This window comes from Myripristis murdjan, chromosome 11 (genome assembly GCF_902150065.1).
Source record: "Myripristis murdjan chromosome 11, fMyrMur1.1, whole genome shotgun sequence".
Lineage (NCBI taxonomy): Eukaryota > Metazoa > Chordata > Actinopteri > Holocentriformes > Holocentridae > Myripristis > Myripristis murdjan.
The window spans coordinates 6,851,643-6,864,275 of NC_043990.1; the positions used below are offsets into that span (position 1 = coordinate 6,851,643).

Below are 12,633 nucleotides of genomic sequence, written 5' to 3' on the forward strand. Positions count from 1 at the left end.
CTGAACTGCATGTTTTCCTGCTAAAACTTGGCTGGTGAACAGTATTATCCACAGCAGAGAGAGCGCAGAGAGGGAGGGAAGCGCGTCATAACGGCTGCCTGCCTGCCTGGCCTGCGCTCATTTGTCATCAAAGATAATGCCATATGGGGAAGTGACCGCCTGACTTGTCCCAAATAACGTTTTCACAGTCAGCCCAATTTCTTTCATCATTTCCCCCCAACCACCCACGTTCCGGATATCTCTCGCTTTTACTTTTTATCTCTCGTTCTGTTTCTCTCTCTCTCTCTCTCTCATTCTCTCTATCCCCGCCCCCTCTGTCTGTTCCAGCCCCCGACTAAAGAAAGGCATGTGAGGAATGCAGCTCTGAATGGGTGAATGTCGGGGAGGCAGCATGCTAATGACTGATGAATGCAGCTTTATGATGGTTTTGGCTCCCTGAACCCCAAATGGACACACAGAAATCTGAAAAAAAAAAAATGCAGAATGGATTTATTGCACTTCTGTTGGCAACATGAGGGAAAACAAAACAAAAACTGAGCATGTTCGGGAAGATCATACATAGGTCAAAGTACAAGCATGTAAAAGGTGCAAGCCAGCACCTGTTCAGGTTATTTCAACTACACAGGATGGTGTTGTCCCTGCTGAGTGCCAGGCCCCGGGTCATCGAGGGGGGCGGTGAACAGGTACATCCCCTCAACGCCCCCTGCAGCTCACCTTCCTCAGGAGTTGCTCACTCTCCATGGGAAAAAAACCCCAAAAAAACATAAAGAATGTAAGGGTGAAAGAGCAGGGGTTCAGTTTCAGGGCTCAAAGAGTTCACAGTGATCTGAGAACTGCCAGGTCTCTGCAGAAACTGTGAAATGTGATGGGAAGGAAGTTGTGGTTACTTAGGTATCGCTCCAGATCTCTTTTGGGTATTTATATCACGAAATGTGGGCAGCTGTTCTGCGGCTGCAAACAGCCTCTACCAGGGAAGTTGGAGTGTGGTTTTGTTTTCACCCCGGTATGTCTGCTTGTAAGTAAGACGTCTAAACAACAACAACAACAAAAAAAAAGTCTCAGGCCTGGTGAACAAATCACTGTTAAATAGATTTATAGAATAGATTTATAAAATAGAATATAGAATTATTTGTTTTTAGCTGGGTGTTAAACACAATTACATATGTGTGCTATTTTGCTGAAAAATAAGTAGAAGTCATTATAATGCTAGCCTGAACTGAGCGAGCCTTGTTTCTTCCATTTTTTCTTGTGTATTTAGTCTATACAGATTTGACAATAACACATTCCCCGGTAACTACTGTTTAAAAAAAAAAAAAAAAAAAGTCATAGAAGTTTCTTTATTGTAACTGCGGTGATGTCGGTGATGCTGTCAGCACTTGAACCAAGCAGCGGCGGTGATGCTGACGGCGACGCCAGGGCCAGCTCAGGTTGATCTCTGTTTTCTGGTTCCCATGGCGATGGGGTTCTCATAGCAGGGAGCTTCAACACGGTGTGTCGTTTTGGGCTACACACATACACACACACACACACAGAAACACACACACACAAAAACATGCACAAAGTTTACAAAAGCCCATGAGCATTCATCGTCATACCACCATGTGACATTTCAACACGCAGAGTTTGATTTTGTTCATAACAAAAAGGCGAGTTTATCAAAGCAAGATCTGCCAAATTTCCACACCACTAATGCCTGTACACTAATGGGGAGACTTGCTTTTTGTGTAGCAACACAGTGAGACTGGGATTTGAAATTTGCATTGAGCTGAACCTTTAACAGAAAAGCCCCCAGATCACGACAGGAGTGACACCAGTGACGGTATCCCAGCACAGCCAGCTGGTCTCACGAAATCCAGTTAGTTTGACTGTGGAAGCCAGCGCAGCCACGCTTGCTTTTCTACCAAAAACTGGTTGGACCAGTCAGTGCTCTTTGAGTCACAACACGTACTAAACTGGTGTTTAGCTCCAGGTACCATCTTCCCAAATGGTTCAAATCAACTGGAGACAAAATCACAGTGTGGCTGTAGCAGGTTGCTGATAAAAGCAGGTATCATCTGCAAACTGAATACTGCAAACACTTTGAGGAAAAACTTGACCTGCCTGAGATTCTTCAGATCACATTTCACACACAAAAGTGTTTCACATTTCCAAAATGTGGCAATTTGGGCAGATTCTTGTAAGCTGCGCTATGCAAGATGCAAATGTACACACACATTATCAGCCAAAGTGACAAGAGAAGAGCATCCTGTTTCATTAACTGGAACGGCAAATCTCGCCCTACTTGCCCAGATTCACTATAGGTGTCAGGTGGCTGGGAAATCTTCTGAGAGCACAGGAAACAATGAATCATATTCACCCAAGTGCTAAACTGCCAACTGCAGCTTTAGCCTTAATTTTAACTGTCATAACAAATCATGACACGCTTCATATTCATGCAAGACCAGCAATAAGAGGGGAGTAATTCAAAGGTCAATCTAAAAAGTGCTGTTGTGCAGAGGTGTGTACCTGGGGCTCGTCGTACTCAGAGGTGACACTGGAGGCTCTCAGGGCAGCGTAGGTGTGCTCTCCCTTCGCCTTCAGCTCTATCTGCTGGGGGATTTTTTTTTTTAAAAGAACCATTATTTATCCAGGAAAGGTTGACTGACATCAGTAACACCCTCCTTCACATTCCTGCAGTCAAACACAATCAAACCTAGGAGCATCAGGCATGTGGCATCAATGGGATTACACAGTAAACCTTCACTGGGCATGTTTCCATAGAGGCTAGAAATGATATTTTTGAAATGCATAGTGGGGAAGATGGTGCTTGTGGTTGGATTTACAGAAAAAAATGTCTGTCATAGCATGTGGGCTTAATAAAATAAAAGCACAGGCATATCATTTCCAGGCGTAGCTATGGCAGGACCCTGAGCCCCAGTGGTAATAGAATCCACATGTGCTTAATTGTCTGTAAAGTGTGTGTGTGTGTGTGTGTGAGAGAGAGAGAGAGAGAGAGAGAGAGAGAGAGTTGTGTGGGGGTGGTAGTGGCTCTTTTTCTGTGTTTATGTGATTAGTTGTAAACATTAATGACATGAAAACACAGATTTGGAGATGCATCATTTGTTGTGGAGCCAAATGATGTGAAAATGACCACAAACATCTTCTGCCATTTCCACATGTTCATCACACAGAAAAGGTTTGATTCAACTGTTAATAGTTCTGGCGACGGCTAAAACTAAACTTCAACAGAAAATGAAAACTTCACCATTTCTTCACATGATTTGTGATCTGATGCTCAGTTTGTGGAGATAAATATATCCAAACATGTACAAATGCACCACACGGGCTGTAATTACCCTTTTTCTGCACAGTTTCAGAAATTGTTGCGAAATATCATGAGACCACACTGGTTTGGTGCTGGGGGGCACACACTCACTCTTTGTTCTTTTATCTTTTATTTTTTTAAAAAAGGAAAATGATGCTTTAACTACATGCCTACATGCCTTCAGTACAGTGACAGTGCATTAGTCATCTGTGTTCCTGCTCCAGTCAAACAGAGAGGATGAGGATGTCAGCGAGACAAGACTGTGACTAGACCATGACGAGCCACCAGTGTCAAAAGTCCTTATCAGATCTACCAGTGAAGTATGAAGGATACTAATATCTGTCTCATTTTCACTTTCCTTTTTTTCCTCTCTGTCTCACTCTTTCTGTCTGTCTGCGTCTGACTGACTGTCTGTCTGTCTGCGTCTCCTCAGCAGGGAGTCAAAAATTTCCACTTACCTTCAGTCTCCTGGAAAGACTTGGGGAGAGAGGAAAAACAAACAGAGAGAGAACGTCAGCCAAAATGGAGAGAACAGATTATTTGAGAAGTCAGATTACAACAGTGTCTGGTATGATTTCATGGAATGGGCTGAGAGGGTGAACACAAGAAAAATACACAATCCCTTTTTTTTTTTGGTAAACCCAGTTAAAACCAGGAATGTTCTTATATAATACTATTCTTGAGTACTACCTTGTGATGATTATTATAGTGATGATTATTGTAGAGAACAAGAGGGGAAAAAAAACAAAAAAAAGGTCTTCACATTCTCACCGTTTCATGTGTTCTACACCAAACAATGTCAGTAAAAACATCTGAATGATTAATTACATTATTTTAGCACAAATCCTGTGTGCTTACCTTCGATACTTATAAACGCCCATGGCGACGGTCACGATGTACAGGACCACCATCAATCCACATATGATGTAGAGAAGCGACAGGCAACGTTCATCACTATCTGAGAGACAGAAAACAACACACCGCTGTTCAACACACGGCTGAAGGATGATTACAGCCAAGGACAAGTCTTAAAGATTAATGTCCATCTTAAAAAAGTTGGATTTACTGTGTTTTTCGCCCTCTTTAAATCCTTAAAGAGAGGTACAGAAAGACAGAGAGGCCATGTCCTTCTCCTCGAAACACAACCAGTCTTTTAGTCACACTGTGTTCTGGTCATTTTTCGCCATTTCTGCTTATCATAAGCGACTTTGGGCTTGTTTTATTTTGTTGTAAAGTCGCCTACAGATATTGGTAGTCGTGGTTTGTGTGTTTTTCTTAGGTTTGTTTCGAAAGTGTAGTTGCTTATTTGGGCTTGCTTCCTGTTGTCACTTTACAAAAGCAAACAAAAGCAAAAAAGCAAGCAAACCGCCTCACCACTGGCCCAGTACAGGCCCAGGCTTATCTCTGAGTGAGGAACATGTACATGAGCTCCATCGAGGCTGTCAAATATCGCTGCCAGCTGTCAGGAGCGTGCATGCACTAGCTGACATCAAAATCCTTTGCAGAGATTTACGTTCTGTTATTTAAATGTCTGATCGTTTCCCCGTCGAGGGATCCGTCCGCTGCCCTGATCCCTGTGCACCTTCCTCCCGTATACACAGGCGACAGGCAGTCAGAATCACATTTCAGTTCCATCAGTCAATTTTTGTTTTGTTCAACAGGACAGAATTGCTTAGGGAAAAGACAAACAATATATCGTAATGACTTGGCCAGTTTGCGATACAATATGTAACTTCCTTTTCATTCAGTCATTTACTCATTCTTCATTTTTAGTTGGCCAGTTGATTCTGTTTGAGTCTATCTTTGGAGATAAAAAGAAAAATGTGAGATTACAAGTTAATTTTTGAAAATTCTCAAAACGATTGTTTGTGAAATCCAAAAGGCATTCATAGAGGCTATATTCATGCTGGTATATAAACTGAGCAAATGCCCTCACTCTCTTTCATCTCACACTGTGGCATGTAAGGCCGCCTGTTTTGGAATTTTTTTTTTTTTTTTTTTTTTTTCTTTTTGAGAAGCAAGTCACTTTTTGGCTCTTCTTTCCACAGACCTGGTTGCTTGTGTTGCAGAAATTGCCTCTTGGACGTTGGATTTCTCCTTGTATGATTGTCGACTGTCGGTGCAAAATGAAAAGAAGGCCTTGCTCTTTGACTGTGAGAGGCTGACACCAAAACATGAAGATGGCGCGCTATTTAGTGGACACTGGGATCAGTATCATGGGGACTGAGGTTTTGAGTTGGAAAGCTCTAAGAGGCTCAAATCCCATTCTCTTTTATGATACATCCAGATTTACCTGTATGAACAGTGACGCCCAAAGCCACAGGCTGGGACCTCTGAGATCCTCTCTGGTTGTGAGCTTCACACAGATAAACTCCCCTCTCCGCCTTGCTGGCTAAGAGCAGCAGCTCCTTTGTTTCTCCCCTCCTGGTGAGCTGGGAAGAGGGAAGACTTTTACATAAAGAAAAAGGACTTCAAAGCACATTTTCAAAGCAACAGTCATTTTCAAAACTCTTTCTGAAACAGTTCATCTCAGAAAGTGATGTATGATTATTGCACCAATCACAGCGTGTCTCATGAGGGCAGCAGGTCCTGGTGTTTGATTAGCCGTTACTCCCATTTTACAAGGTCAACTCAAAGATAACGGATAAAAATAAAGATAACGCCTACTTCCTGACACGATTACCTCATAGCAAAAACTACAGAACAGACAAAGTACACTGGTACGGCAAGTCAGAAGGCTCAGTACACAGAATTTTGTGTTTTTTCGCTTTTTGGCATCGGTGGAAAAATGCGAGAAACTCGTCATACATCTAAGCACAGTTTAAGACAAATTAAACTAAAACTAAAAGTGCTGTCCATACAGGGATGTTTGCTCTGTATAGGAACAGTTTGTTTGTTTGTTTGTTGAAAGACTAATTTGGCATTGGCTTCACTGTCAAAATGGTAAACCGACTTCCTGCTTCTTTTTAAAACACTGGCTTTAAAGTTTAACAATGCTACACAGCATTGTATCTGCAGCGAATGAGGACTGGGCCAAATGAATCAGAGTGATGTCAGGTGGATGTAGATCATTTTTTTTTTTTTTTTTTTTTTTTTTTTTTTAGCCATCACCTCTGACGGCATCAGGGAAATGCTGACTGAGTTCACGAGGCCACCGGGGGCTTGAAAGGTGATAAGGTTGTCGGAAAAAAATCAACAAACTGAATAACCAGTCATTTCCTGCACACGGTCTGTGCTTGTGACACTTTATTGCCGTGGGACATTTGACTGATAAAAGCTTGATAAAACCACCCACCGCCTTCCTGAGAATAAATCACGAAATGAGGCTGCAACCCAGAGTCCATTTAAGACACAAAAATTATTTTCAGCCTGTTTATCCAAATTAAATTGTGGTGTTGGCTGTGGATGCGTGTCAAGCTGTGAAGAATCAACACTGAAGAGAGAAATATAAACCGTCTCCTTAATATCAAGGACCAGTTTGGCAGGCTTTTCAATAAACAGCTTTTTTTTTTTTTTTTTTTTTTTTTGAATCACACTTCCTGCTGGATCTTCCACAGTTTGTTAACTCAGCAGTTCAAAAATTATACTTTTTGACACAAAACATACACAAGATAAGCTTGCCAAGCCATATGGTCCTATCACATCAAAGATAAACACATAAACAAGACAAAAAGCTGAAATTCACTTCTCTGTGGGATCACACTTTGATAGCTACACAACGAAAATCCAGATTCGTCCCACCTGTCCCTTCTCGTCTCGGTACCAGGTGTAGCGCTGCACGGGGGGGTTGGCGTCGCTGGAGCACGTCAAGGTCACAGCCTGACCTTCAGAAACAGGACCAGGGGGGCTGAGAGAGGCCACCGTGTTTCTGGGGGCATCTGCGAGGTGACACACAGCAAACTGAGCCTTGGCGGGACGGTGGATGGTGTTTGAGTCCAGCCCAAAGCCACAGTGGTGTTTGATCATTGCATACATTATTGTAATAAAGGTTATTTTTTATGTAACCAGGTACTTTTGGTGGCTAAAGTAACAAAACTGAAACTCACACACACTTTAGTTGTACCAGAATGTAATATTTTTAGGAGAATGTGACAGTAAAATACAAGTTTTGTGAGTAAGAAAAGTGACTTTTAGGCGAATAAGTTCAAAGATAGCAGCTGACTGAAATCCTCGGTTTATGAAATAATAAAAAGTTGGCAGGCTGGATTCTCTGTATTTTAGAAGTTTAGTTAAAAGGGACGGCTGGTGTGTTTGATATCTGATATGTTAAATGATCAACTGATGAGATGCATTAGAAATTAGAAATAGCTTGTCTGTAACTTTAAGAAAAATGGGAGAATTATATCAGATGTGATGATTTTAGCCCTCTATAACGCTCTACTAAATGTAACTGATGATATTTATCCCTTAAACAGATGGACCTGGTGCACTGTAATGCAGATACTGACCCAGGTTATTCAGTACAGGACAAAAACAAAATCATTTTCCACGAGGAGGAAGCAGAGCACATGAAAGCATTTCATCTAATTGGGTTCAGACGGTGGGACAGCTTACAAAAATAACACCTCTGACCATAAAAAGTCATTTCCACCAGAATCTTCACAGCTGCCATTGGCGACATTCCCCACATTAACATGATGATAGATAAACAGGATATATGAGCCATTATCAGCCTGGAATGGCTTTTAAGCCACTGGTAAACACGATCCCACTGCCTGTAATGCAGAAACAAAGGCACCCTTGTGTCCCACTCGCAACAATATGGTTCAATTTAGACGTTACTTCAAGGCCAAGTCAAGACAAGCTCCGCTTTCCAAACACCGGCTGGGACTCGGAAATGTTTCCGCCTGTGCAAAATCCCTTTCATGTCAAGTCAGACTACAGTAAGTCATGTTGAAACAGGCCAGCTTAATGTCTGAACCATGCCATATTGTGTCTAACATGATAACTGCTCACTTAATAGCTCCAGATCATTTTTAAACCCCAACAAAAATGAAATGTTCATTTTAAAACATCCTAATTCTCATAAAAGCTTAATGAATTTACCCAGTTTCCCCTCGGGGATCAATAAAGAATTTCTAATAAAGGATGGTAGGGAGGGAGACTGGAAACTTCAATCAGTCAGAGTGCCACTGACTCAAAAAATCGACTGATGAAATAACACACCAACCAAAGAATCAATCAATCGATCGATCAGTGTGTGAGTATCAGAGGTGAGGGTTACTGTGGAGTTTGATTCTCACAGAGGACTTGGAGTGTGTGTGTCCTGGCAGACGGCTCGGTGCTGCCCCCTTCTGTCAGCGGGTAGGAAACAGAGCAGGTGAAGGTCTGATTGTGATGGCTGGCCGAGGCCTGGAAGGTCACCGTGGAGACGATGCTGATCAGAGCGTCCTGATCCTGCTCGCTCAGAAGAGAGAGATAAATAACAGGCTCACTCTGGGGTTTGTCATTCACGGCTGTGTAAAGAATATGTCGCCTGATGAAGGAAATGTGACTGATGTTTTCCAGTCAGAGTGAACGGGATGCAGCTGCATGGAGTTGCAATTTCCTATTTTACTTGTCGAACTATAGTGATAGAAAGCAAATGTAGTGGAGAAAATGAGAGGAAAAAACCATCTACATTTACAAAATTGCACTGCTCTCCATTTTAACAAGTCATTAATCTCACATAAACAAGGCAGAACAGGCAGACCCACCCACTAGTGAGAAGTTTTAACACTGAGCATGATTTTAAATGACTTGTTAAGGCAGAGACGTTTTTGCAGCATGGATGACATACACCCTGAGCCATATATGAAACTTAATAATGACAATAAAACAACAGAATGGATGAATGGAAGTGTCACCTCATGTGTTTGTGTCACCTCCTCCATGTCGCCCTCCGGGAGAAGCCAGGTGAGTCTGGGCGGCAGAGCGGGACAGGGAACAGCGGCTGAGCAACGCAGGCTGACCGTCTGCCTCTCGGACACACCTGGAGCGCTCAGCTGAGGAGGAGGCGGGTCTGCCAGCAGGGACACACATCCTGTCACCTCACCGTGCTTTCCTCAGGATTTAAAGGAGCATTAAAGGACCAAACTACCATGACCTCTACTCAACAGTCACACTGGTTCCTCACAAAGATCTGTTGCAAAGGATCAGTGCAGAAAATGCTTTGGTGACTTAGAGCTCAAGGATAACTTACCTTCATTCACTCCCAGTAGTCCAGTAATTTTAGGCCAAAATTGGGGTCAACCTAGGACAAATTGCAGCAAACTCAACTGATTTTGTATCCTCAGTTTGTCCTGAGTCAGGAGAAAAAAAGTCCCAAGGAATCCCATTGGTGGAAAGTTTTGAAAATCAGCTCTATATGACCATATAATACCAAAAAAAAAAAAAAAAAAAAAAAAAAAAAAAACGCCCTTTTTAACACACAAGGGAAAGGGGTTCAAAATTTTACATTCAGATATCACTATAAAAATTCACAAGTTGATTACACACACAAAGACAAGAAAAAAAGTCGATTACAAGTTCTTTGAATTATTCTGTTTACACATACATATCACACATTTTCTGAGTTGATATGCACTAATTGGAATAAATGCCAGAACAGATATTTAAACAGTGAATTAAAAAGTTACTATATATATAGTAACCTTTAATTAAAAGGTTACTATCTAACAGTGAATTAAAAGGTTACTATATATATAGTAACCTTTTAATTAATTTAATTTAATAACCATTTATTCCAATTATCGCATGGAATGGAATGGAATTATTCCAATTCCATTTATTCCAATTAGCGCATATCAAATCAGATAATGTGTGATATACATGTGTAAACAGAATAATTCAAAGAAGTTGTAATTGACTTTTTTTCTTGCCTTTGTGTGTGTAATCAACTTGTGGATTTTTATAGTGATACCTGAAAGTAAAATTTTGAACCCCTTTCCCTTGTGTGTTAAAAAGGGTGTTTTTTGGTAATATATGGTCATAAATAGGTGATTTTCAAAACCTTTCACCGATGGGATTCCTTGGGACTTTTTTCCCCTCACTCAGGACAAACTGAGGATCCAAAATCAGTTGAGTTTGCTTCTCTTGCAATTTGTCCTATGTTTTTTCATAAAATGGCTGGACTACAGTTCATGTTCAAACTGAAATTACCGACGACAGAGTAGTTGTGCGCACATCCAATCCTGTTTTAGGCCAGGTGCTGGATGATCAGAGGATCTAAACAGAGAAAAAAGAGGAAGATCCGCACACTGAATTGAAGCTCCCAATAAACTTAACAGGGAAATGCTTCCCACATATTTTTTGGTCAAAATAATGATGATGATAGTACTACTACTACTACTACTACTACTACTACTGCTGCTACTACTACTGCTGCTACTACTACTGCTGCTACTACTACTACCACTACTACTAACAAATAGACTAAAAAAACGACGTTTGGGTCAAATGTCACTTTTTTAGTCAATAAAGTTTATTGGGAGCTTCAATTCAGTGTGCGGATCTTCCTCCTTTGTCTCAAACTGAAATTACCGCCTTGTGGGTGTATGCCATGACTACTGATGGAGAGTTTCATCATATGGTGCAGCGATAATCAACTGAAGTTCAATATCAGCAAAACCAATGAGCCTGTGGTTCAGAGGAACAGGAAACCTGTCCTGGTTGTCATCCAGGGGGAGGAGGTGAGGTGAAAATGTTAAGTTACGGTGTTTGAGTACGGCCAGAGAAGTGTTTTTGTGAAAAATTATCACGTCACAGTGAAGTGGACCTTTGATCTTTCGGATAGAAAATGTCATGACTTCATCATTTTATCCTATTTTAACATTTGTGGGGAAACTTTGTCATTGCCAAACTTTGTCATTCGCCTATGAATTGTTGAGTTATGGCCAGATTTGTTCTTTTTTTGTTTTTGTTTTTGTTTTTTGTGAGGTCACAGTGACCTTGACTTTTGACCTCTGACCACCAAAATCTAATCAGCCCATTCTTGTCTCCAAGTGGCCGTTTGTGCCAAAATTAAGACGTTCCCAAGCGTGGGGTGTGGGATAAAAATGTGAGAAACTGCCTCCTTGAAAATTGCCACTCAGAGGTAATTCCATCTTGTGCATGCACACTTAATTCAGTTAGTTTTACTCTGTAATAAGCACTTAATAGTCATGCATTAATCACAACCACTCCTAATAAAGCTGAAGAGCCACGGGGGCAGAATTTGAATGTGCCTGGAAAAACAGGTCCTTTCAAAGGCACAAATTTTCATCTATTTATGGTCATTTTAGACCAAATATTCCCACGATAGAATTACACAGCCTTGACAGCCACTTTCAGGCTGCACAGATGCTCCATTACATTTGAAATAAGTAAGACGTATGGAATAAAGTGATTCTTATCATTAAACACCTCGCTGAACGTCGATGCGGATGTCAGGAGCGAAGTTGAACTTGAGCTGATTGGGACATTCCAGCCTGAAGATGTAGGTGTCGCTGTGGTGGTGCCAGAGGCGGCTGAACACTGTGGTGCAGTTCTTGCTCAGCACGTCCCCGATAATTTCCCCCTGAAAGAAATACAACAGTGATTTTAGCACAAGCAATACCGCCGGCACCAAAAAATCTATAATCCAAAAATGTTTTTGTATGTGTTTTGCTATCATGCTGCTTTGCCTGTTTATTTTGTTTAATATCTGACTCTGAGTTGCACTGAAGCACCTTGTAACTGTGCGTTAAAGCTTAAAAAACAACTACGACAATAATCCGCACATTTGGAAAGCACATTTGACCCATCACACTGCATGGCTGAAAAAAAAAAAAAAAACATTGTGCCCAGAATAATTTAAGTGCATATCAAATGAGGAAGCAGGTGTGAAGGCTTTAAAAAGGTTGGAACTGCTGCATTCAATGGACTTCCCTATTTTATTTTTCACCGTTTGTCACAAAGGAAGGTGTTGAAACTTGCACATTTAATGTTGGAGGCTGTATCTTTTTCTAATTCAATGATGAAGGCGGAAGACCTCCTACCGGGATGATGTTCTTGTCTTTTGATTGGCTGGATATCAACACATTTTGGCCGCTGCCACTTCCTCTCTTCCAGATTCCGCCCTTGGAGCAGTTCAGGAGGTCGGCTTCATACAAGGCCTGGATCTCGAACCGGCACGGGACCCTGAGGCACGACCCGCTGACGGCCCGCACACTTTTAGGCAGCGTCACACCCCAGTCATTACACACGACACCTGTGTGTGTGTGTGTGTGTGTGTGTGGAGAGGGGAGGGGTAACCATTAAAAAAGCTTATTTATTCAGGGAAAGCTGACAAAGAATGCATTTTCTTTTTAAGACATTGAGACACACACACA

At 41.6% G+C, this 12,633-nt stretch overlaps 1 protein-coding gene across 1 annotated transcript in view; it reads right to left on the bottom strand.

Moving 5' to 3' along the window:
* Window positions 1-1,423: 1,423 nt before the first annotated feature.
* The window catches only part of LOC115367972 (sialoadhesin), a 12,187-nt gene continuing 977 nt past the window's right edge, over window positions 1,424-12,633 (bottom strand). The window contains exons 3-12 of the mRNA XM_030063915.1: window positions 12,301-12,512; window positions 11,687-11,840; window positions 9,151-9,305; window positions 8,548-8,701; window positions 7,046-7,182; window positions 5,616-5,736; window positions 4,163-4,262; window positions 3,763-3,781; window positions 2,506-2,589; window positions 1,424-1,504 (exon numbers count right to left, since the gene is read on the bottom strand). Coding sequence (XP_029919775.1) covers window positions 1,424-1,504; window positions 2,506-2,589; window positions 3,763-3,781; window positions 4,163-4,262; window positions 5,616-5,736; window positions 7,046-7,182; window positions 8,548-8,701; window positions 9,151-9,305; window positions 11,687-11,840; window positions 12,301-12,512 — 1,217 coding nt within the window. The remainder of the gene's footprint in view (window positions 1,505-2,505; window positions 2,590-3,762; window positions 3,782-4,162; window positions 4,263-5,615; window positions 5,737-7,045; window positions 7,183-8,547; window positions 8,702-9,150; window positions 9,306-11,686; window positions 11,841-12,300; window positions 12,513-12,633) is intronic.